This window comes from Denticeps clupeoides, chromosome 19 (assembly GCF_900700375.1).
Source record: "Denticeps clupeoides chromosome 19, fDenClu1.1, whole genome shotgun sequence".
In the NCBI taxonomy this organism is placed as follows: domain Eukaryota; kingdom Metazoa; phylum Chordata; class Actinopteri; order Clupeiformes; family Denticipitidae; genus Denticeps; species Denticeps clupeoides.
The window spans coordinates 1,022,767-1,046,265 of NC_041725.1; the positions used below are offsets into that span (position 1 = coordinate 1,022,767).

A 23,499-nucleotide genomic window follows, 5' to 3' on the forward strand; every position below is an offset into this window, starting at 1 on the left:
GCGCTAAAATTAGTTAGCAATCATAAAAGTACGATACCTTGTAGACGCTCCGAGTCCACTTGGAGAATTGCGGTTTACGTGAGGATATTTTCGGTTAAGGTGCTATAGATTTGACGAAGTACTTTTATGGTAAGCCAGGTCTGTTTTTCAGTGTATACACCGCACTAAGTTGTCCTTGAGGCAAAGAATTTTCGCGTCAGGCAAAGAATTTTCCTCAAATATTTTTTGTGTTCAAATCATTCGAGTTATTTGAATAATCGTTTCAGCCCTAATCTGAACCAGCACAGGTGTTTAATATGTTTATTTTGGCTTGCCCTGTTAATTGTTGACAGTTTGATAAAATTCATGCAAGTGTAACCTAAATAGACTCTCATGGTATTGACCAGGGATTAAAAATGCTCAAACAATGAAAACAAAAATTGTTTTAAAAATTCTTAATGAAATGAAGAAAAACAGTGAAGTATATGATATGTACCTTGCATGCTCAAATGTGTAAAGCAGACCTAATATTCTATTAATGTTGACGCTGATGTACAAAAAGTAATTCACCACCAGGTACTGCAACAGAACAAAAAACTAATAATTTGGAATTGTTTCAAAGATGTATTAATTTTTGTATTACTACATACATATATAAGTATTTACTATTACTGTTCACATACTGTAATGGAATCCATTCAATACAAGTAAGGACTACAGTGGGTCTGGATTTAGGCTGCTGTCAAAGATATTGGCTCATCATTTTATGTTATGGTAGCACGGCGAAACAAGGCAGGTGGAAAGATGAATGCAAACATATGAGTACTATAAAAGGGGGTTTAAATGACATGACTTACAAGGACAGGTAGACAATCATGGACCCGCCAAGGATGGGAAACAACAAGCTGTCACAACCACGTGGCATGACGAAGCAGGTGAACAGAGACGATGACGAAACTGGACAAGGAAGAAGGACGCAATCGCACAACATCACGAAACTGGGGTTTAATAGGTGAAGAACAGGACAGGGGAGACATCCGAGACGTTGGTAACATATCAAAGAACTGACAGCGAACAGAAACAAGGACAGCTTTAAACATTCGACACAGGTGAAAACGATTAGGGAACATTACACATGACGACAGTAACCCCTTTTGGGCCGGATCATGACACAGGCAACCAGCAAAGAATCTAGTATCTTGGGATGACATCGACACACGCACCTCCGGGGTTGCAGGTCGACCGACCATGTTCTGCAACATGCAATTTGACAGTAAAGGCTAAGTTGAGCAGCATTCCTGTCATGTGGTCTCTTCCCACACTGACACAGCAGTGTCAGTACACCCTTATGACTGCCCGGTAAACCCAGTGAATATTTAGCTGTAGTAGCCATTATAATGAGAACAGACACGCAACAATAGTTTACACCCACTTTCAGCAGAACACTTGGAGACAATGCTTGGCAGAATTTTTTTAGTGTGAATGAGCAGCATTCCTGTCACACATGTCTGCATCTTCATTAACACAGAAGTAAAACTGATTATGTTTGAGTGATACATCTGGAAAGCAATTGCTGCAAAATTCGAAAAAAGTGCAAAACACAAATAAATCGCTCTGATTGGCCAAATTTGCATTAATTGTTGCAATCATAATATTGCTCATTCCTGGAGGGACAGATTATTATGATTGTGTTAATAATGTTATTCATGCCAGTGGGGTACATCCCACTGCCTAAGTTGCCATGATACGTTTTGTATGAAACAATAGATCCAAGGGTTCATTCACATTTTTACAAAAGAATTTCCTCTAATTTTTTTCACATATGTTCTCTGAAATTTCTGTGCATATTTGAAAAAAAAAATCTGTAACATTTACCAAAATATTGTTAAATTAAAATGACAACAAGCCTTAACCCTGAAAAGCTTAACTTAAATGATAAAAAAAAAATACAGAAATAAGCAAAAGGAATTAAAAGTAAGCATTACCACTAGTGCTGGGTGATTTCTCACGATCACAGACTTATTGTAGTGCGGAGGTTGGCCAACATGACTGTCCCAGCATGCTTGCCGCGTGCTATGACCACTATACTAAGAGGGAAAGGAAATGAGCAGGTGTGATGTAAATAGTTGAATGTTCCATGTTGAGATGTGTTTGAAAAAAACAGTTTGAAACTGTTTAGTGTAGGTGGGTGGTTAGGCATTGTCTCCATTTTGCGGTTCGAGAGAATAAGAGCAACCAAGTTCTCAGTATTCAGTAAGCAAAAACTGTATGTGTTATTATGTATAATATCCATCTACCCCGTTACACATAAAAACCTTTTATTCCAGCCAGAGGTTTTGCAAAAGCTCGTTATATTTTAAAATTTAAATGTGCACACAGCTACTTTGCCTTCACTAATTCCACACATAAGACTTTGCTATCAATCACCAGAGGCTAGTCTCCGTCTCACCCACTTATCCATTTTCCAAGACATTAAATGTTTATTTTTCTTATTACAAAACTTTGAGGACCTGGAAAATTCTCTTTTTAAATTCAATGTCTTTTCCATGTTTTGAGACCATCAGTTCCATATTTGTCATTATGTTGAAACAAATTGGTGTTTCCCATTGGTATTGGCACATTCCAATGTGTGATTCGATCAGCTGAAACCCATTGAGACATACTGTATATGATTTTGGGCAATATAAGAAATAAATGTTGTTGTTGTTGTTGTTGAACGCATCATCTGTACCAAGCTGCCTGACCTTCAATCAATCTACAGCTGGACCAGGGCCATGAAGATATTGAAGGATCTCAGTCACCCCAACAATGGTCTGTTCTCTCTGCTGCGATCAGGTAAGCGCTTCTGCTCCCTGAAGTCCAACACAGATAGAATTAGTAGGAGCTTCTTCCTGCAGGCTATACGAGCTCTCAACAACAACAACACTACATAGAACAGAACTGTAATACACTCCAGCACCTTCAACCACTTCTGGACTCTATCCCTCCAGAATCTTGCACAAATTTCACTTTACACATTTGCACACCTTCAACCTACCTGTTACACATATTTTATGTTAAAAGCATAAAAGTGTAATATTTGGTTATGTTTGCAATATTTGCATATTGGTTCACTGTATACTTGCAATATTTGCAATATTGGGGTCTATAGCAATCACTAAAGCATTTCACTGCATATCATACCATGTATGACTGTGTATGTGACAAATAAAGTTTGAATTAGATATGCAACACTTAAGTAAATGACATTTCATCTCACAGCAGTGGGACCAGCCAGAGAAAATGTTCACACTTACCATACTCTCAGGACAAAAAAAACAGAGGAAATGGAGAGAAGAGCAAGGAGGTGATAACTGAAGAGAGAGTTTACATTTTTAAAAGCTCTTGAGCCAGATTAAGCATTAAATGATGTTAGAGAAGAGGTGAGTACTTTTCAGATATACCTTATCACCCAGCTCAACTCATTCAATACAGAACTCTAACACTGAGTGCAATCAACATGACTAATCAAAAAGACCCGGTACTTTGGTATCATAATAAAGTTTCTTGATTAACTATTTAATGCTCCTATAGCATTTAAAACAGGATATAATAGTGGACTGTTTTTACACACCAATTTCCTGGTGGAAAAGAAATATGAGTACACTACCTCAACTACCAGAGTTTGCCAAGAATTATCTGTGTATTGCTGCATCAAGCAATATGAATGAGACGAGTTTTCAGTACTGCAGGGTACATTGTAAGCCTGAGACGCTCAAGACTGACTCAGAAACACGTTTGTTATGTTAGTGTTTCTTTCAGAAAATCTGGAAATTGCAAAACAAAAAAGAATTTGGGGTGAAAATCTAAGCACAGAGTTAGTGGAATTGTAAAATTTATTTTTGTAAACATGTTCTTTTCAATGCTTGTCATTTATTTAGTTATTTAATTACTCAAATGTTTAAAATGCCTTGGCTTTGTTTTAGTTTAATAATATTAAAGTATTGTTCAGTCATGATATAGTTTATAAATAAGAAGACTGTGTTATTCAGTCATGTTTGTTTAATTATTGTTTGTTATTAATAAAAACAGCTTGTCGTTCAATTCATGTTTTTGTGTTTTGCTTTGCTAGCGAAAATGGTACTGTGGATTTTCACTGGTATTGGTACCAAATACTGAAATTAAGGTACCGTGACAACACTAATGACTAAAAAAGGTCCCAAAGGTACTGATTTTGCAATCCTGTGATGAAAAATGCCCATGTATGTGTTTGAGATGGGCTGCTCACCTTCAGTGTGTATAGCTGAGACGTAGGTCCAGTTGTATCTCTTGACAATGTCCACCATGGCCCTGGCCTGCTGGGCATCAGATGGTACTACTCTCATGAAGTACTTGTACAGGGATTTGTCACTCAGGTCCATGCTGGTGGCAGAGTAAGCTATCTGGGGTATGTTAAACAGCTGCAGGAGGTTCTGCACCTGAATGGCCACCGAACTGGAGCCAGGCCCGATCAGGCCCACAATAGGCTTCTTCCCTCTCATGGGTGTTGTCCCAGCCTCAGAGCAGCGAATCCCTCCGCCTCCAGCCCCTGCCTGCATCCCACCACCTATTCCCCATTCGTCTGGATCATCTGCAGCAACGAGGGAATCACGGATGAACTCTATGCTCTGCTCAAGCGCAACAGCAGAGTGCCAACAGGAGTCGCGGATCTCACAGCCCAAAGAAACGTTGGGCAAAATATGTGGGTCAGCATTAATTCGGTCCAATGTCAGCATCATGGCTTCCACGCGCTGGATCCCATATTGTTCTCGGACCGCTCCACACTTCCGTTCATGCACCTTGTCAGCTGGTGGCTGATGGTGCACAGAAAACAGTGCACCAATGATGATGTCACCTGGAATGTGTGCCACCACACGCCGCTCACTGGACTGTGCCGCTGTCACCACTGGCAACAGGCAAATCCACAAAGCAGTGCAGTGAAGGGCCAGAAAAAAGAACATGGCCGTGTTGATTTAAAAACAAATGTTTTCAGTAAAATCAGTGCGGACACACTGGCATAGTCAGGAATGTGGTGAGGATGGTGTTAGAGAAGCTGGATCATTCTGAAGCAAAGAAAGCTATCACTGCACCACAGACCACAAAGAGATCTTGGAAATAGGTGGGAAGATTCCTGGTCCACAGATGAAGGGAGATCACCAAGTTGACAGACATCATAACCTGTGGATAAAAAAGGTTTGTTAAAATTGATGATGAACACTGACACTGCAGATATTTTCACATGCATCTACACATAAGCATCACCATAATTTAAAAAATGCAGTCTGTGTTTAGTAATTTGTGGATCTCAATTAACCTTTTTCATGGAGGTTATGCAAATAATCCATGACTACAAATACGGATCTTATGAGAACTGCTATTTTAATCATCCTAAAATACACAAAAGCCAGTATTACTGTATTTTGATCGCGTTCATGAAAATGCTTCTGTGACAACGTGGACCGAGGCAGACACTGACTAACGGTAGAATGACAATGAACCCCGCGGGGAATTATCAAAATATTCCAGCCAAGTAGCAGAGCAAGCAGTAGGCTCACCAGGAGGATGAACATGCGGAACGTGAAACATAAAAAGGTCTGTTCCCATATGGCTGGATGTCGGTCTCTACGGAGGTGCCAACATACAGTACACACATACAAACCGTGCACACACACGCACGCACACTTCCGTGCAGTACGGATTGAGGTACCTAACCGGTAAGGTGTTCGTTTTGACACGAATGACCTTGTCGTTCCGCGAACCACTCGGAACCTTGCCCGGAACGCGCTTCAAACCGCCACGAGCTGTCCGTGGTGCTGAAAGTCCGCCGCTGCGTAGCCTCAAAAGATCTCGGGATATTTCCAGCAGGTTCACTCCGATCACATTCGACCCATAAATTAACCTACTGTCTCACAGCGCTGCAGACGCGTCCGCCCTCCCACCCACCACAGCGCGCCTGAAGACGTCTAAGCGCCACCGGCATCGATTAAAGCATGAATCAAACTGGGGCTGAATTGAGGAGATTTAAGGATCCCTCTGGTCTCCTGTCCCGTGCGTTTTCACAATGCCAGTCACGGTACTCTGCCCACTGATAATGCTCATGCAGAATGGTCGTTCTCTTGTCATGCGGCAACACTACTGATGCTGCTGCTGCTGCTGCTTTCCATTCTGCAAGCAGGCACTCCAGGCGGCACCCTCAGACCTGTCAAAATTCACATTTCGATCGATCACTCTGTCTGTCCACACAAGAGACACGTGTCGCAAATTGAGGATTGACAGGGACATATAAATGAGCGCACATTTTACCAATGATATATTATTATCTAATGTTTAAAAATAATATTTAACATTTTAAATATCACTTAGAGGTGTCAGTAACGTAATAACAACTTGATTGTATTTAGTTTGTGTCCATCTGAATCAACGTGCTCTTGATTCCGTAAAAGTTGATTCCAAACATGTTTAACCAATATGACATTTAAAACTATATGAAACATATATAACGTTACTGTACCTAGTTGGTATGACTCAAGAATCGGCAATATACGTAAATGTTACAAATATTCATTAGAAATATGTAAAACATAAAACGTCTGTCTGTCGTTGTTCATTCGTAAGTTCCCTTGACAACAAAATGAACTTAAATTTTAATGAACAAATTAATGTACAGGGCGTCGATTGCTCCATTAGCGTAAACATAAGTATGGCATCAATGAAACACCAAAAGCACTCCCACTAGAGGCCATCCAGTCTTGAACACCACCTTGTGTCATCCTCAGCAAGGGGCCTGCATGTGGATTTGGAATTTTTATTGTAGACGCAGACTGGAACTGTAGGACTACAGAGGCTCCTAATAAAATTCAAAGTGCATTTTCTCTTGCTGAGAGAAGCAGGAGCTACAAATATTTCCACGCGTGATGATGATTTATTTATGTATTGTTATTATTTGTATTATGGTTTTAGTTCAAGTACAAGATGCAAAATGAGATATGACAACTAGCGATGGCTGATTCGGCAGCTGCATTTCGGCTTTCAGGCGATGCTCATTCCAGCACGCAAACCAGCGCCAAATAGAATTGCGTGAAATGGCTCTGGCCCAATTTTAGGAATCAGCGGTGGGCGGTTCCCAAACTTCCCAGGTTCAGCATCACCTCAGGTCCTGCGCAGCTCACTTTCATCTGCCACTGAAGTAGTGTCACTGACCACGAGAGACTGGATATAGGGTTAGTTATTTGGCAGTGTTGTTTGTATAACTACGCGCGAGCACGCCAAGGCTACATTCAAATTGTAACGTACCGTAAGCAGTTTGATGATGGTTTTCCTGTCCGTGTGCAGAAGAGGTTAATAATCCACTTTTTACTATAGTCCTTCTCGCGCCTGGCGACGTTCTATGTCTTCCTCTCTCGCACGCCCACGCTCGCCGTTCATCTGGCGCATGAGCAGAGGGGTACGGGGGGGGGGGGTCTTCGTGCCTTAACGTCATGGGATCGGTGGACAGTTTGATCCGCGGATCGTTAGCGTTTTGCTCCGCCTAACGAGGCAGACAGTAGGTCCGGCCGGGATTAATATGCCCGGTAAATGTAGGCAGGATTAAGAGTCCATTAAAAGGCGGGACTGTGCTCACGTATCAAATCCCCTACATGTCTACACCCAACTGCCATCTCTACATGAAAGCAAAGGGGCAGCTTTATAAAACCGTATGTAGTTCAAAGCAAACCCTTTACAGTTTCTTAAATACTGACTAAATTGCACAAGAATAAATACATTGTCAAAGTTATCAGAAAAAAAGATGAATTCCTATTATGTAAATAGTCATTCTGAAATGCAGAAATCTCAGCATTAGCTAATGCATTCCAGGGTCATGTCGCTATGGCAACCACTGCCAGCTGCCACAGAAGGGATGTAATGGCAGCATCACACACAGGGTATATCTGCACTCTCAAAATGTACGAGTCTTATCCAGTGATAAACTTCCATAAATGTAAATGTAAACCGCAGGACCCTACTGCAGATATTGCTCTCTTCCCATCCATAACGTACATTTACCACATACATAAGGGACATTTACCGCATCAGGAAAGCCACCAGCATTGTGAAGGACTCTACGCATCCTACACATGCACTCTCCAACCCTCCTACCATCCGGCATTCAGGCCCTCACTGCCAGACTCTGCAACAGCTTCATCCCACAAGCCATCAGACACCTGAACACTCAGGGACTCACCCCTCTGGAGTGACACACTCACACACACACTTGCACTACCTCAGTTATATTTTAATATTATCTACATGTAATATAGTCTATTAATGCACAATTCTATTTTGCACTGCAATATTTGCACTATTTTACTTTGCACATCTATTATTCATTTGACCTGTTTAGCGCTGTCTGTCTCATTGTTGTCTACATTATTTTCTTGTGAAATGTTATTCCTGCTCTGCCTGTGTCCTCTGTTTGCACTTTATGTTACCCAGTTTGTCTGTGTCGCACACGTACACTTTATGTCAGTATGTAACTTTGTCTAATCGTTCAAATGTTACACGTAGCACTAGGTTCCAGAGAAATATTATTTCGTTTCACTATGTACTGTCTAACATGTATATAGCTGAAATGACAATTAAACTTCAACTTCAAACTTCAACTTCAAGAGTTTATTCATTACCACAAACCCAGACTTCCCTCAAAGTAATTCACATTCACTTTCAAATACATACAGAATGGAGCGTGTGCCCTGCGTAGGATGACTGAAGTGTCTGTGTCTGATGATTCAGTCTCTTGTCAGTGAGTGTAGATATGCTGGAATAAAGAGATTTACCAGACCACCAGCAGACATTTATCTTTCTCTCCCATGCAGCTTGCAGCACCAAATTAATTGCAATGAGGTGCACTGAAGGTTGAACCTCTGTTTATATGGCCAGTGTTTTTGCTGAACTAGTGCCCTAGGCAAACTTGATCTCTATCACCCCCTAATCCATCTGCTGCCCACCCAGTCAGCAGCAGAACAGTCATTAACTATTTGACTAATTTTACATTAAAGTGTGAAAGTGAAAGTGAAGTGATTGTCACTTGTGATACACAGCAGCACAGGTGCACACAGTGAAATTTGTCCTCTGCATTTAACCCATCACGCTGAGTGAGCAGGGTGGGCAGCCATGACAGGTGCCCGGGGAGCAGTGTGTGGGGTGTTTTGCTCAATGGCACCTCAGTGGTACCTTGGTGGATCGGGATTTGACCAGCAACCTTCTGATTACGGGGCCGCTTCCTTAGTTAGCAGTGGGCAGACATGAAAAGTGCTTAGGGAGCAGTGCGTGGGGATGGTACCTTGATCAAGGGGACCTCAGTGGCCCCTTTGTATGCCCCTTGTGATCAGATCACAAATACAAATCCTGCCAACGTTAACCCCCACCCATTTAAAACTCAGAAATCACCTATTTTAGCCACAAGGGGGTCACCTTGCCCCATCATTATACCGTACAGTGGCCATTAAACATTAAACATTGTTTTACATTAATCTAGACACGAAACCTTTCAAATTTGTTAAATATTAACAAAATTTTAGATTAGTTTAAAAGTGCATCTATTGGAATGAGAAAAAAATTATTACACAAATGACAGCTATGGTTTATTCTTTTCAGTGCAGTAATGGCCAATGAGAAGATTTAAGCATTTAACATTTATTGTCATTTCATTAATAGCAGAATGGAAAAACTGACAAATTGGCTTTTTATTTATAATTTTGGCATTGTAATGTTTGGAAACCTCCTCTGCATGTATACTAAGTGTATATTGAAATATTATTGAAGAGTAGGCAGAAAAGAGTGAAAAAGGCTGTGGTAATCCTGTGACGCTCATCGCTATGTTCCCCTCAGGGATTAGCTCTACCTCGTGCGCTAGAGCAGGAACATGTGATGGGCTTATGAGCCAGGCTTCCCAAAGCACACACAGGGCAGCACATGACAAAAGGGTTCATCTCCATTGCTTCCATTTCCATTACTTCACTGTAAACAACAAATATGTTCATTTCCATCCACTATGTTAAACTGGAATGCTTTAATTCTGTTCAGCTGTTCTGTTCAGTCAGGAGAGCAACTAGTGTTTGGTTTTAAAATAGTTAAATGTGAATAACAGTTAAATAGTATGAATTAAATCCTATATCTGTTAATGTTGTGATTATCACAATAATGCACAGCTGTTGAGCTAGTTGGGTTGTGACAGGTCAGTGAAATTTATAGACCAGTGTGTAACTTGATTCTGAATACATGAGTACAAGAAATTAGGTGCGTATATAAGGGTAGCTATTTATGATATATGAGTTCGAGTAATGTGTATCAACCATGATAGATATGCAAAAATAAAAGTGTGAGCCACCCATTCCTCAGATGAAATTGAGTTGGACCTGAATGAAAAGCAATGAAAAGATGATCAGATTTTGCAGGGTAGTTATGTTAATCGCGTTAACGCGACCCGCGGGACGAATCAGCACGCTTTTCATTTAGCTCGTGTCCGTTTCATTAGACCTCAGGATGGCCTGCTTCGGCACGGCTCCTTATTGCTGGTGTTGAAAAGCAGGAGCAATTAGCAACGCATTAGTCCCGCAGTCTCGCTTCATTAATATGCGCGCATTCCAAGAGATCTTGAGGGTGGGGGTGATCTCGGGACGGAATAAGAGTGCATGTGACGAGCCTCACGACATGGTGTGTGTAAGGGTGGGGGGTTAGGAAAGGAGGGGTATATACTCATTTCTAATAAATTTCCCTCGTCGTATAATTTGCGCCAACTGTCTGCCCATCAGCAGCGGAGATGTTGCGCCTCGTCCTTCTCGCGGCCTCCGCGTTCTCCATCATCCCGCTCTCTCGCCAGCAGTTCCCCCGACCCTGCGCCACAGTGGAGGCTCTCGGTACTAAAGAGTGCTGCCCGCCCTGGCCGGGGGACGGCTCGGCCTGCGGGGCGAGATCGGGCCGCGGTTTCTGTCAGGACGTGAGGGTGTCCGACCTGCCCAATGGACCCCAGTACCCGTACAACCGGAAGGACGACCGGGAGCTCTGGCCGCTCGTCTTCTACAACCGCACATGCCAGTGCGCGGGGAACTTCATGGGCTACGCGTGCGGGGAGTGCAAGTTCGGCTACTTCGGGGCCAACTGTGCCGAGAGGCGCGAGTCGGTGCGCAGGAACATTTTTCAGCTGTCGGTGATGGAGCGGCAGAAGTTCATCTCCTACCTGAACCTGGCCAAGACCACCGTCAGCCCGGAATACGTCATCGCCACGGGCACGTTCGCGCAGATGAACAACGGCACGGCTCCCATGTTCAACAACGTCAGCGTGTACGACCTGTTCGTGTGGATGCACTACTACGTGTCGCACGACACCCTGCTCGGCGGGCCCGGTAACGTGTGGCAGGACATCGACTTCGCGCACGAGGCGGCGGCCTTCCTGCCCTGGCACCGCGTTTTCCTGCTGCTCTGGGAGCACGAGATCCGAAAGCTGACGGGCGACTTCAACTTCACCATCCCCTACTGGGACTGGAGGGATGCGCCGGACTGCCAGGTGTGCACCGACGAGCTGATGGGCGGCCGGAGCCCCCTGAACCCCGATCTCATCAGCCCTGCGTCCGTCTTCTCCTCCTGGAGGGTGAGTATGAGCAAATAGCAAATGAGTAAACTCTGCACTGTAAAACATTATGAAATGTACTGAAGAAATGACTGACTGATAATAAAATAATAAGTTGATCTGAATAACAATGCCAAAAATAACAAAGTAACAACCACTGAATGCTGATTCAGATTAAAAGCCCCTCTGCTAAAGTTAAAAAGAAAGTGTTTGTCTGAGCTCTTGAGTTAAACTGTCCAGATCACATGAGTAAAACCGAAATTAGTCAGCTCTCCATTCTATATGCTGACATAAGAATGTATGAATTATTTCAAGCACTGTCAGGGGTTATAATATACGCATCCTAATTTAGAAGCTCCTTATGGCAAATTTCCAAAAAATCTGAAATTTAAACCAAATCCATTATCACTCATATACAGGGAAGTGCATGTTTACTTGTAGCAAACATTGTTACATTGCTTGTTGAATTGCTTTTGTTCAGTAGCCACTCTGAGGCTGTGGGTCCCTGAGGCTCCACTGAGCCCAATCCAGATACATAAGAGGTGTGGCAGTTCTAGCACAAAGCTCCTTTAATAAAAGGTTGCCCATGTGATGCTTGTGCCTGTAGAGAAGATTGTGGGTGGGCTAGGCCCAGAGGATGAATTGCCCATAAAATTCAGTTCAGGCTAAATTTTTTAAGAAATATGTAGTATCTGCAATGGAAAAAATGTTTGACCTTATGCAAAGGAGAAGGATTTACTATTATTTACATTTACAGCATTTAGAGTGACTTAAAATCAGTAGTTACAGGGTTATCCAATCAGGGTTAAGTGTCTTGCTCAGGGACAAAATGGTATGATACGAAGTGTGTAATTTGTTGAAGACAAATTAAGATCACATACACATTGAGAAATACATTCAAAATCACAATGAAAATCAAGGGTAAAAATTTATAAGAAATTATGAACTGGCAACTTTTGGACAGTAACATGGACTGTATATCTCTGTTACTCAGAAAAAGTGATACTGGTCCTGCTGTTGCTTCAATGTGTGGCCACCTGCTGATGTCTCTACCATGGTCTTCTAGACTGTGATGGGAGATATACCATATACTTCTAATGAAGGCAAACATGGATGTGCCATTCTGGAACTGGATTACTTGTGCAATCTAAACGGGTTACAGGTACAGCTTCATCGTACTAGGAGGGAAAAGGGCACTAGTCAGTCAATGGGAGCATGTTGCAAAAAACCTTTATGTTTATTATGAATGAAAGATTGAATGACACTAATTGTTCGTTGATTTAGGGCCATCTTCCAGCCTGAGACTGAGGCTCAGGGCCTGCCTGGAAACTGGTGTAGCGCAGTCAATTAACATACAGCAGGTGTCAGATGCAGGGACCAGGCCATTGGCTGAAAAAGAGACAGAGACTAGCTTTTGAGTCCTCTGAAGGGGACATGGCCATGGAGAAACTGGGCAGCTGGTTGTGGACCAGTTCAACCAAAGCAGATGGCTGAAACAGATGGTCAGGCTGTTGGAGCAGTAGCATCTTAGGTATATTTCCAGGTCTTGGCTCAATATATCGGTCTGGCTGTTTGTCTGAGAATAATAAAGGGATGACAGTTGAATGGTCAGCCATATATGTTACAAGGAGTGTCCTGAAGTGGACAGTGACCTGAAATGCCTGGTTAGAGAGCAATTCCTCTAGGAAACCATGGTCTCAGATGTCAGGTCTCTGTGCATGAAGTTAGAGGTATTCACAAGTCTGCAAATGTTCAGTATAACCAGAGTATGATCTGACATGAGTGGCAACCGTGTCTTGATTAGGCACACAGGGCATGTTGCAGATGGTTTACTCAGGCAGAGGGTCTGTGGTTTAAATCTTAACTTAATAAAAAAGTGGACCTTACAATACCTTGTGAAAATTCTGAAAGTGTGACTGTAACAATATCAACATTTATTTCTTATATAACCCAAAATCACATACAGTGGGTTTTGAAAGGCCCTACAGTTGACACGCACACTTGACCCTTTCTGCAAGAAAAACTCCATTAACTCCATTGGGAAGGAGTGAGTCAGAGAGGGACCCCCTTCCAGTTTAGAGTGAGCCTGCAATTGTCATCAGTGCAGGGTTGGTATTGATTTGTCCAAGAAAAAATAGTCCAACCGTTGTGGTGGAAGGAAAGTCAAAAGTTCTGGTACAGTTGTGGTACATTTGAGCAATACTGGCCCAATGTGACTACTGTACTTGGTTGTATCATAGGCTGTAATTCAGCATAAAAAGTAGACATGGAAGAGGGCCACTAATAGAGGCACAGTGATCCCTCCACACTCACTGATAGAAAGTAAAAGTCATGGTTGGAAGTACTTTGTGTTTGAGAGTTGATAAACATTTGGCAATGTGTGGAACTGTATTTGTGTGTGTACATCTTGTGCTGTTATTTTTTTTAAGATAACAGTTTACAGTTCTGGATAAAATAAGAATGTAAAAACTGCCTTTTTGTTTCCATGGTAGCTATTTCATGTTTGTTATTTGTTTGAATTTCAATACACAAATGATGTTGATTATCAGCTCAAACAGATTTCACAAAAGTAAAGTTTCAGATCTATTTAATCCTGGTTTGATGGTATTATATGATATAATAGCGGGTATAAACATGGGACAGAATCCCATCAGTGTGGAAATTGGGAAAAGAAAATCATGTGGTTTGATCATGTGGTCTAAAATGGCCTTAAAATGGTCATATGCTGGATATGCCATGTGACCTTTGAAGATTTATACAGAATATCATTATCATTGATCATCATTATATTACCATAACCCTTCACTCGAATATCAGATATTATTCTTCACTATTTTTACACAAATTACATAAAGGGATGAGTTCTAGAAAATCTCAGGAGACCATTCTTACCCACAGCTGCGCAGTTTTAACAACTTTTCAGTGGTGGTATTCTGAAGACAAAATTTGTGAAATTCTTTTTAGTATGGCTCCTAATCATGGGAACATTAGTACTAGCAGAGAAAAGTGATGTTTGCAGTAACATTCTGTGTTTTTGTGTGTTCATAATCTGTGTGTGTATGTTAATCCTTTGATTATCCATGCTTTAATGCTGCTGTGTGTTTGACAGTGTTTTTGTATGTGCAAATGTGTATTAAGGGCTTATGCATGTATTAATGCTCTGGGAACTTGTGGATTTTAAGACAAATGTCTGTGTGTTATTTGTATATACAATCTGTACATCTTTGTGTGTTCTGGTGGTATGTGGATGTGTCCATGATAATTTGATGTGTGTAGGTGATCTGTACACAACCAGAAGACTACAACAGTCGGGAGGTGCTGTGTAATGGCACATCAGAGGGACCTCTGCTGCGCAACCCCGGCAACCATGACCCAAACCGCACAAGACACTTACCCACATCAGCAGATGTTGACTTTGTGCTCAGCCTGTCTGATTATGAGACTGGCCCTATGGATCGCAGTTCCAACATGAGCTTCCGGAATGCTTTGGAGGGTAAGAGATGCTCAGATAATGCTTAGTACTTCTAAGAGTTAAACTGCACTTTTTAGCAATCTCAGCTGGGCTATGTGCCATCAAATCATTTATCAGCATCTGAAAACGGTATGTAACTATGCAGCCAGCTCAAGGCTGAGATTGATTTGAAAAGCATATTGAAGTAATTCATATTGCAAGTCCTGAAACCTTCAGAGATATGAACTACAGGCATTAGAGTGTCTAGTGTCCATCTGTTTTCTGACTTGCTTCATCATTTCTCAAATTAAAAAAGCTGGCCAATCTTTTGCTATGATAATTGGACTATTGTGTGTGAAGTTATGTAGTGATGGGAAGGAAATAACAGAACAGCTTCTAAAAAAACAGAGCAAGCAGGTCTAACACATAGGGGCACATGGTAATTGACATGTTCTGCATTTGTAGGCTTTGCAAGTCCAGAGACAGGTGAAGCCATTCTAGGTCAGAGCACAATGCACAATGCTCTTCACATCTTTATGAATGGATCAATGAGCAACGTACAGGGATCGGCTAATGATCCAATATTCCTGCTGCACCATGCGTTCATTGACAGGTAAAAATACACACACAGGTTTAATTACCCACTGTACACACAGGGATAAGACTATAATGTATATTCTATGTATTCTCTATTCTGTGGTGGCTGACACAGTTGGATCCTTCTCTTTTTAAAGGTGAGTAGACCGGTAGGGTTTGCAGCATTTTCTCAGGACTACGAAGATGTCTTGTGTGCTTGAGTCAGAGCATTTCATTAATTACTGGTTATTGTGATATTACATTTTATTGTCAGAGCAACATTCCATAGAAATATTGTGAAAGCCAAGCATAGTAAGTATTGCACTATGCCGTTTGTTTTGTCGTAGTCCAAATCTGATGGTTTTCATTTTCAGACCTTAATCTCACTAGCACACACACAAATTACAAATATAGAACATAGAATATAAATAATTAAGTTTAATAAACATAGGACATGCTGGAGCCAGGAAAAAATAATTTTGAATTGATAATTCAAAAAAATGTATCAGGCATTTTGATAATTTGAAATACAATTGTATCAAACTGTTAAAAAAGTGCTGTTGTAACTCAAATTGCACCTGATAATTTGAACTGCCAACATAGTCTGTGAAACAGATAAAGCCATCTTGATTAAGTGTGTAATATATAGAATAAAATTGTATTAATGAATACATGTATTTGTTTATTTATTTATTAATTAATAATTTCATAAATATTTGCACACCTATATAATACGCTCTTATCTAGACATCACACACTTTTTTGATTACCATTACACATTTAATGGCCTCACACAGGAATGTCCTCCATGTGCTTATATGTACTGCATGAAAAGTAGCTTGAGATAAATTCATTAAATATATTAAAAGAGACTCCATTTTCACCTCTATGAACAGATTGTGTGGGAATATTTTAAAATTGTTGGGTGACTATCAATGCATTATTGAGCAGGTGTCTTTTTAATTAGTTTTTTTGTGAATTAATTATTGTACTGTATTATACTTCTCATAATAATATTTGATATAATTATAATTAATATGTCATAGCAGTGGCTATTCAGTGGGTTCTTCCTTTTCATGGAAGGGTACAAATTTCCTTACAACTTCTTTGTTTCTGTTTTGTGTTCAATAACATTTGTAAATTGTGTGTCTGCTCTCTCTGCAGTATTTTTGAACAGTGGCTGCGTAGGCACGAACCGCCCCGCTCCATCTACCCCAGCACCAATGCACCCATTGGGCACAACGACGGGTACAACATGGTGCCTTTTATTCCCCTGTTCCTTAATGGGGAATACTTTCGCTCGTCGAAGGCTCTAGGTTATGAATACTCTTACCTCCTTGACCCCAGTGAGTTTGCCTGACACCCTTCTCAATGCAGCATTAGCTGGCATGTCATTAACATCTTACCTCCCAAAGCTGTGTGGACATAAGACATATGATCTAGTACCTTCAGATTAATATCAGTGTGATTAACACTACTATTACCACAATGTTATCCAAGTAAAAATATGTCACTTCATTTATGGAAGCCTGAATTGTAACTAGGACTTGCATACTTCCTAATCATTCATTTATTCAGTAATCAAGAAACAGTCACTCTCTCCTTTTGGGTAAGCAGTGATGTCTTGTCAACATGAAATTAAAGGAAGATAAAAATATATGACCTTTTCTGGAATATATTTCCATCAGTAGTGCTGAATTCTGGGATACCTATGAACTGACTAAGTTCATTATAACCACCATTATGATACACTGTGCAAATACAGTGGGTTGCAAAAGTATTCTGCCCCCTTGAACTTTTTGTCACATTACAGCCACAAACATGAATCTATTTTATTGGAATTCCACGTGAAAGACCAGTACAAAGTGGTGTACACTTCAGTGGAACAAAAAACATACATGATTCCAAACACTTTTTTACAAATAAATATCTGAAAAGTGGGGTGTGCGTATGCCCCGAGTCAATACTTTGTAGAACCACCTTTTGATGCATCGTTTGTGAACAGCAGTTTTTAGATCCTGCAACAGATTCTTGATTGGATTTAGATTTTGACTGGGCCATTCTAACACATTGTTGCCCTGGCTTTACATTTAGGGTCATTGTCCTGCTGGAAGGTGAACCTCCGCCCCAGTCTCAAGTCTTTTGCTGAATCCAAGAGGTTTTCTTCCAAGATTGCTCTGTATTTGGCACCATCCATCTGCTCATCAACTCTGACCAGCTTCCCTGTCTCTGCTGAAGAGAAGCACCCCCAGAGCATGATGCTGCCACCCCCACATTTGACAGTGAGGATGGTGTGTTCAGAGTGATGTGCGGTATTAGTTTTCCGCCACACATTGCGTTTTGCATTTTGGCCAAAAAGTTAAATTTTGGTCTCATCTGACCAGAGCACCTTCTTCCACATGTTTGCTGTGTCCTCCACATGGCTTGTGGCAAACTGCAAACGGGACTTCTTATGGTTTTCTTTTCACAATGGCTTTCTTCTTGCCACTCTTCCCTAAAGGCCAGCTTTGTGCAGTGCACGACTAAGTTGTCCTATGGACAGATTCTCAGACCTGAGCTGTAGATCTCTGCAGCTCGTTCAGAGTCACCATGGGCCTCTTGGCTGCATTTCTGATCAGCACTGTCCTTGTTCGGCCGCAACTGACTGTACTCAGACCAAAGGAGGCTGAATAATTACGCACACCCCACTTTTCTTTTTTTTTTTTTTTTATTTTATTCCATTTTATTTGTACACAAACGTACATAAATGGGAAAAGTTTCACATGGGCTTTGGAGGGGTTCGTGGTGCACCACCAGTTGGCCTGAAACGTGGCGGTGGGGTTCGGTCCTTGCGAGCCTCCCGAGAGCGGTTCCTCACCACTTTACTGTGGATGGCACAGCTGACACAGTAGTGCAGCTTCACGTAGAGCTTGGGCAGAACATAGGAGTCGAACACGCTGGCCTCGGAGATGTCCCGCACAGCGGGCTCCACGATGTTCCTGATCACAAACTTCTTGATGGCCTTGTCCTTGGGCACGCAGCGGGCGCAGTTCGTGCAGCGTATGGGCTGGACGTGTCCGCGGCCCTTCTTGGCGCAGCCGTTGTTCCTTCTCTTCTTGGTCATGTTGCTTCGGAGGCTGGAGGACACCCCACTTTTCAGTTATTTACTTGTAAAAAATGTTTGAAATCATGTATGACTTTCGTTCCACCACTTTGTATTGGTCTTTCACATGGAATTCTAATAAAATAAATTAATGTTTGTGGCTGTAATGTGACAAAATGTAGAAAAGTACTTTTGCAACCTATTGTACTTTGATAAGGTAAATAAACCAATAAACTATATATTTCTTTCTCTAGGTCAGAGGTTTGTTCAGGAGTTCCTGACTCCATATTTGGAGCAGGCTCAGCAGATCTGGCACTGGCTACTTGGAGCTGGAGTTCTGGGGGCAGTAATAGCTGGGATCATAGCAGCAATGGTTGCCCTGACATGTCGGCGACAGCAGCAGAAGAAGAGGAGAAGGGCATCATATGGAGAAAGACAGTCACTCCTCCACAGCAGTGAAGAGGCACCATCAGCCTACCAGACCAAACTTTAAAAATATATAGATATTGATGGTCACATCTACCAATAAGTGCCATACTGATCACCTCTGTCAAAATCAAAATTTAGTCATTAAACCTATTCCCTACATTACATGTGCCGCCAGCTCCAGGGAATCAATTCTTCCCAGATTAGGAAGCTTTGCTGGTGCTAGAAAAGCTGGTTACTGTCTTAATGTACAGTTTATTGTGCATTAAATCTGTATTCATGACCTACCAGAGAGATTTTTGCCATGTCGATTCTTCCAATTGAAGATTAGTAGAGCGCAAAAGACTTACTAACAATTTTTTAATCCCATCCATATGGTGCATAGTGTTTGGTGCAGGTGAGGGCAAACAAAACTTGAAGTTTGTTCATGGTGCCATAGTGTTTTTATGTAGCCAAATATGTTTTTAATATTTTCTCTGTCAGTCATCACATGATAGATACATTTTTATTAGCTTTTATGTAAATGTAAAGAACAGAAGTTGTAGAATTCTTAAATCTTGCTGCAAAGTAGTATGAATAACATTCAAAGCACCTACTAATACATATGGATAATTCCCAATATATGTTGAATTGCTGCATTTCACTCTCAATTTGTACCTGCCTCTAAAATATTCATATCCTGCAGTTAGATGCATTCATAAACAACTGCATAAAGAACTGCCTTTGGCTTTGGTCACAATACTGCAGCAGACATAATCTATATTTTGGGATTTCAGTGCATATTGCCCATTGAGAATTGGCATAAAAATGTGTGTGTTCTATCTGTTGTTTTGTCTGCCTTTTATACAGAGTGGGGAAGTCATGCAATTAAACAGGAAAATAAAAGAATAACATTCATGAAAACATAATATGAGCAACTTAAATATCAGTAAAACAAGAATACATTGGGCTCATGAGGTCATAACAGCACCTCACTGCTGTCCATTGTGTGATGGTTTGTTCTCCATATTTCTATGTTTGGCTCATCTGTGGGTAGCCCAAAGGGACAGCATTCAAGAAGCATCTCCCATTTGTCAGGACCGGGTGGGTGGCAGGGTGCGCCCTTAATGTTTCACTGATGGATCAGATGAAGGACTCCGTGTTAAACTCAAAGGTAACACCAGGATGAGGGTTGGAGTTACAGAGCGAGTGTAAGGCTCTGGACATTCCCTTAGGTCCACAGCAGAATACACCAATGCGTTTACTGAAACACACACAAGCACATTTATTGTAGTGTACACTAACACCCTTACATGTACACACAAAATTACAACAGTGCACACACATACTTACTAGCAATTATACACTTAGACACAAATAGCCCAAGTTCAGAACAGAATAAACCTCATATAATGGAACATACTAAGTATAATATAAAAGTATGACAATATATAAAACATAATTATTATTAATTAAGAACCCCTTTAACCAGAACAGATAAATGGTGTTTGTTGACAGGGATGACAAACACAGGGGTGGATGTTATAGAGGCAGAATTTGTTTATTGGACAATGAACATTTTTGGACAAAGAAAATCCAAAACAACCAAATCCATTTTTATTTTAGTCTAGTTTCAGTCAACTAAAAGTCTGAGCATTTCAGTTTTATTTTACTCAGAATTATCCATAGCTAATTTAGCCTAGTTTAATTCAAACTAATTTTAGAAAATTGTATTTTTTATAGACTCAACAATATTAATTCATACTAAAAACAACTGATTCAGGCAATGGCATAATACACAATAATGTAGATTTAATTCATTCATTCTATTAATTATTGACATTTTATATGGTTTATTTTTATACAACTGTTATATTCTCATTTTAGTATATTTTCTTCTAATTTCTAATCAATAAATATTGTTCTTGATCAGCCAATTAATTTACATGTTGTTATTTTGAATGGGGAACATATATATACATATATGTGGAATATACATATGATGTTTGGTGCCTGAGAAATCTCAAATGGCACATATGGTGTGACCAACGTGCCCAAATGGATAGTTTGGAAATTTCTCTAGTAATGGTCCCTGTTCCCTTTTTTAGCAAAATGTTTGATGCAGGTTTATTATTAGGATGTAATACTATGGGTTACTTAAGGAATATTGCTTCTATAGCCTCTCTCAGATGGGTAAATCACTGATATGTCAATTAAAAAAATGGCACAGGGCTGAACAAGTTAAAGAAAAGCTGTGATGCGTTGCTCCAAGTACCAGGGGTTTTCGAGCTCAAGAGTTTCAACTTTGACTGTTACACAGAATATGTAATATTGTATTAAAAAATACAAACAAAGTACAAACTGATGACACGGCTTCACACGCCTTGCCCCAAGACTCACTGGTTATTGCTTCTTCCAATCTCATCAAACAAGAGCTCCCATTGGGGCCGGCCAATGCGAAGCCTGGAGCTAAGTGGTTTATACCGCTCTTCACATAGGTGCTGCAAAAAAAAAAAACACAAGATAAATACATGGTAAAGCATAGAATTCACTAATACACTGACATGACATCCATGACACAGGTTAGTAGTTTGGGTCCACCCTATCATAAAATACTTACCTGCTGTAGCAATACTGGGAAAGCAGTAGCACATGGAGAAAAATAATGTACACATTAGTTTTCTTTATGTAGATGAACAAACCTTAAACTATACTTCAACCTTGTATGGATAAGGAGTAAGTCAGTCAAGTAAAGCTAGACCATAACCAATTCCTAGGATCCTTAATACCTGCCCTTCTCTTTTCAGTGTAATATACAGTGTAATCTCAGGCACTAATCAGACTCTTAAATAGCATTCATTTGTATGAAGATGGAGGATCAGACACACACCCAGTGCTTGGCCTAGCAGGTAAGGAAACCCATAATCAGAACATTGACAGTTGGAGTCCCAAACTGCCAAGGTGCCGCTGAGGTAGCACTGAGCCCAGGCCTGGCATTGTACGACTGATACTAAAATAAGTGGTTATAGTGGTATATTGGTGCTACAGTGGCCCGGTACCCTAACTAGGACAGCCTAACTAAGGTGAATTTAACAATGTCTGTGCTTAACAGGGGGACTGTGTGATAAAGTAGACTTAATAATTGACACTGTGTCTGGGGGTAGGCCAGAGAAAACAGATGTGTTTTCAGTTTAGATTTAAACACTGAGACTGAGTTTGAGTCCCGAACACTGACTGGCAAGCTGTTCCACAATTGCGGAGCTTTATAGGAGAAGGATGTGCTCCCAGCTGTGACCTTTTATACTCTGTTGATCGAAGGGGCATGGTGGGTCGTAAAATAACTAAAAGTTCACTAAGGTACTGCGGGGCGAGACCATTTAGAGCTGTATAGGTCAAAAGTAAGATTTTGATTTCAATCCTAAATTTGATGGGTAGCCAGTGCAGTGATTACATTAGATTCACTGCACTGGCTACCCATCAAATTTAGGATTGAAATCAAAATCTTACTTTTTACCTATACAGCCAGAAAGGCTACCCATCAAATTTAGGATTGAAATCAAAATCTGGGGTGATGTGGTCAAATTTCAGACAGCATTCAGACAGTAGTGCTTTGCGGTAATCTAGCCTTGATGTAATAAAGGCATGGACCAACTTTTCTGCATTGGGCATTGAAATGATATTTCTTATTTTTGCAATATTTATAAGGTGAAAGAATGCTATCCCAGTGATATTATCTACATGCGAATCGAATGAGAGACCTGCATCAATGAGGACACCTAGATCCTTTACTTCAGTACTTGGTGAGATAGAAAGGCTAGCCAGAGTTATGATGTAGTCAGCCAGCTTGAGACCCAAGTACGAGAGCTTCTGTCTTATCAGGGTTTAACAGAAGAAAGTTGGTGAGCATCCACTGTCTAATGTCCTTCAGACAATTCTCTATTCTGTTCAGCTGCTGCCTTTCATCTGGCATTGCTGATTGATACAACTGTGTGTCTTCAGCGTAGGAATGAAAGCTAATACCATGTTTGCGAATGATGTCACCTAAAGGTAACATGTATAAAGAAAATAGCAACAGACTTAGGACAGAATCTTGTGGAACACCAAACTCTACTTTACTATATCAAGACAAATCACCACTGATGTCCACAAACTGTCACCGATCAGTCAGATATGATCTGAACCATACAAGGGCTATTCCCTTAATCCCTTAAACAACATTCTCTAACCTGGCAAGGTGAATAGCGTGATCAATAGTGTCAAACGCTGCACTCAGGTCAAACAGGATAAGCAGCAAGATGCGGCCCTGATCAGAGGCCAACAGCAGGTCATTAACCACTTTAACCAGCGCTGTCTCAGTGCTACGATGAGGTCTAAATCTGAATT

General features: G+C 40.9%; 4 protein-coding genes across 12 annotated transcripts in view; 1 reads left to right on the forward strand and 3 right to left on the reverse strand.

Annotated features, from left to right (window-relative positions):
* The window catches only part of grm5b (glutamate receptor, metabotropic 5b), a 77,327-nt gene extending 66,021 nt beyond the window's left edge, over nucleotides 1-11,306 (reverse strand). Inside the window, exons 1-2 of one of the 4 annotated variants that reach the window (XM_028962245.1) lie at nucleotides 11,213-11,306; nucleotides 4,247-5,175 (exon numbers count right to left, since the gene is read on the reverse strand). In XM_028962245.1, the coding sequence (XP_028818078.1) occupies nucleotides 4,247-4,958 (712 nt within the window). In that variant the 5' untranslated portion in view covers nucleotides 4,959-5,175; nucleotides 11,213-11,306. Of the gene's footprint in view, nucleotides 1-4,246; nucleotides 5,176-5,709; nucleotides 5,887-5,940; nucleotides 6,025-7,290; nucleotides 7,663-11,212 lie in introns of those variants that run through there. The other 3 variants (XM_028962243.1, XM_028962246.1, XM_028962244.1) reach the window with 3 other exon arrangements.
* tyr (tyrosinase) lies at nucleotides 10,708-19,429 on the forward strand. Of its 2 annotated transcripts, none has more exons than XM_028962252.1 (5): nucleotides 10,708-11,623; nucleotides 14,879-15,095; nucleotides 15,519-15,666; nucleotides 16,794-16,975; nucleotides 18,966-19,429. In XM_028962252.1, exons 1-5 carry the CDS (start codon nucleotides 10,796-10,798, stop codon nucleotides 19,202-19,204), a joined length of 1,614 nt encoding a protein of 537 aa, XP_028818085.1. In that variant the 5' UTR covers nucleotides 10,708-10,795; the 3' UTR covers nucleotides 19,205-19,429. The 2 variants fall into 2 exon arrangements, with proteins under 2 accessions (XP_028818085.1, XP_028818087.1); XM_028962254.1 differs by lacking the exon at nucleotides 18,966-19,429 and adding an exon at nucleotides 15,766-15,787 and having other exon boundaries at nucleotides 16,794-16,916.
* Nucleotides 18,332-18,732, reverse strand: LOC114769334 (40S ribosomal protein S26-like). Its single transcript, XM_028962255.1, has one exon. It carries the CDS (start codon nucleotides 18,730-18,732, stop codon nucleotides 18,388-18,390), a length of 345 nt encoding a protein of 114 aa, XP_028818088.1. The 3' UTR covers nucleotides 18,332-18,387.
* Nucleotides 19,430-19,628: 199 nt separating the features above from the next.
* Nucleotides 19,629-23,499, reverse strand: part of nox4 (NADPH oxidase 4) — a 29,523-nt gene continuing 25,652 nt past the window's right edge. For all 5 annotated transcript variants that reach the window (XM_028962248.1, XM_028962251.1, XM_028962247.1 and 2 more), the window contains 2 exons: nucleotides 21,517-21,617; nucleotides 19,629-20,380 (listed from right to left, as the gene is read on the reverse strand). In XM_028962248.1, coding sequence (XP_028818081.1) covers nucleotides 20,260-20,380; nucleotides 21,517-21,617 — 222 coding nt within the window. In that variant the 3' untranslated portion in view covers nucleotides 19,629-20,259. The remainder of the gene's footprint in view (nucleotides 20,381-21,516; nucleotides 21,618-23,499) is intronic.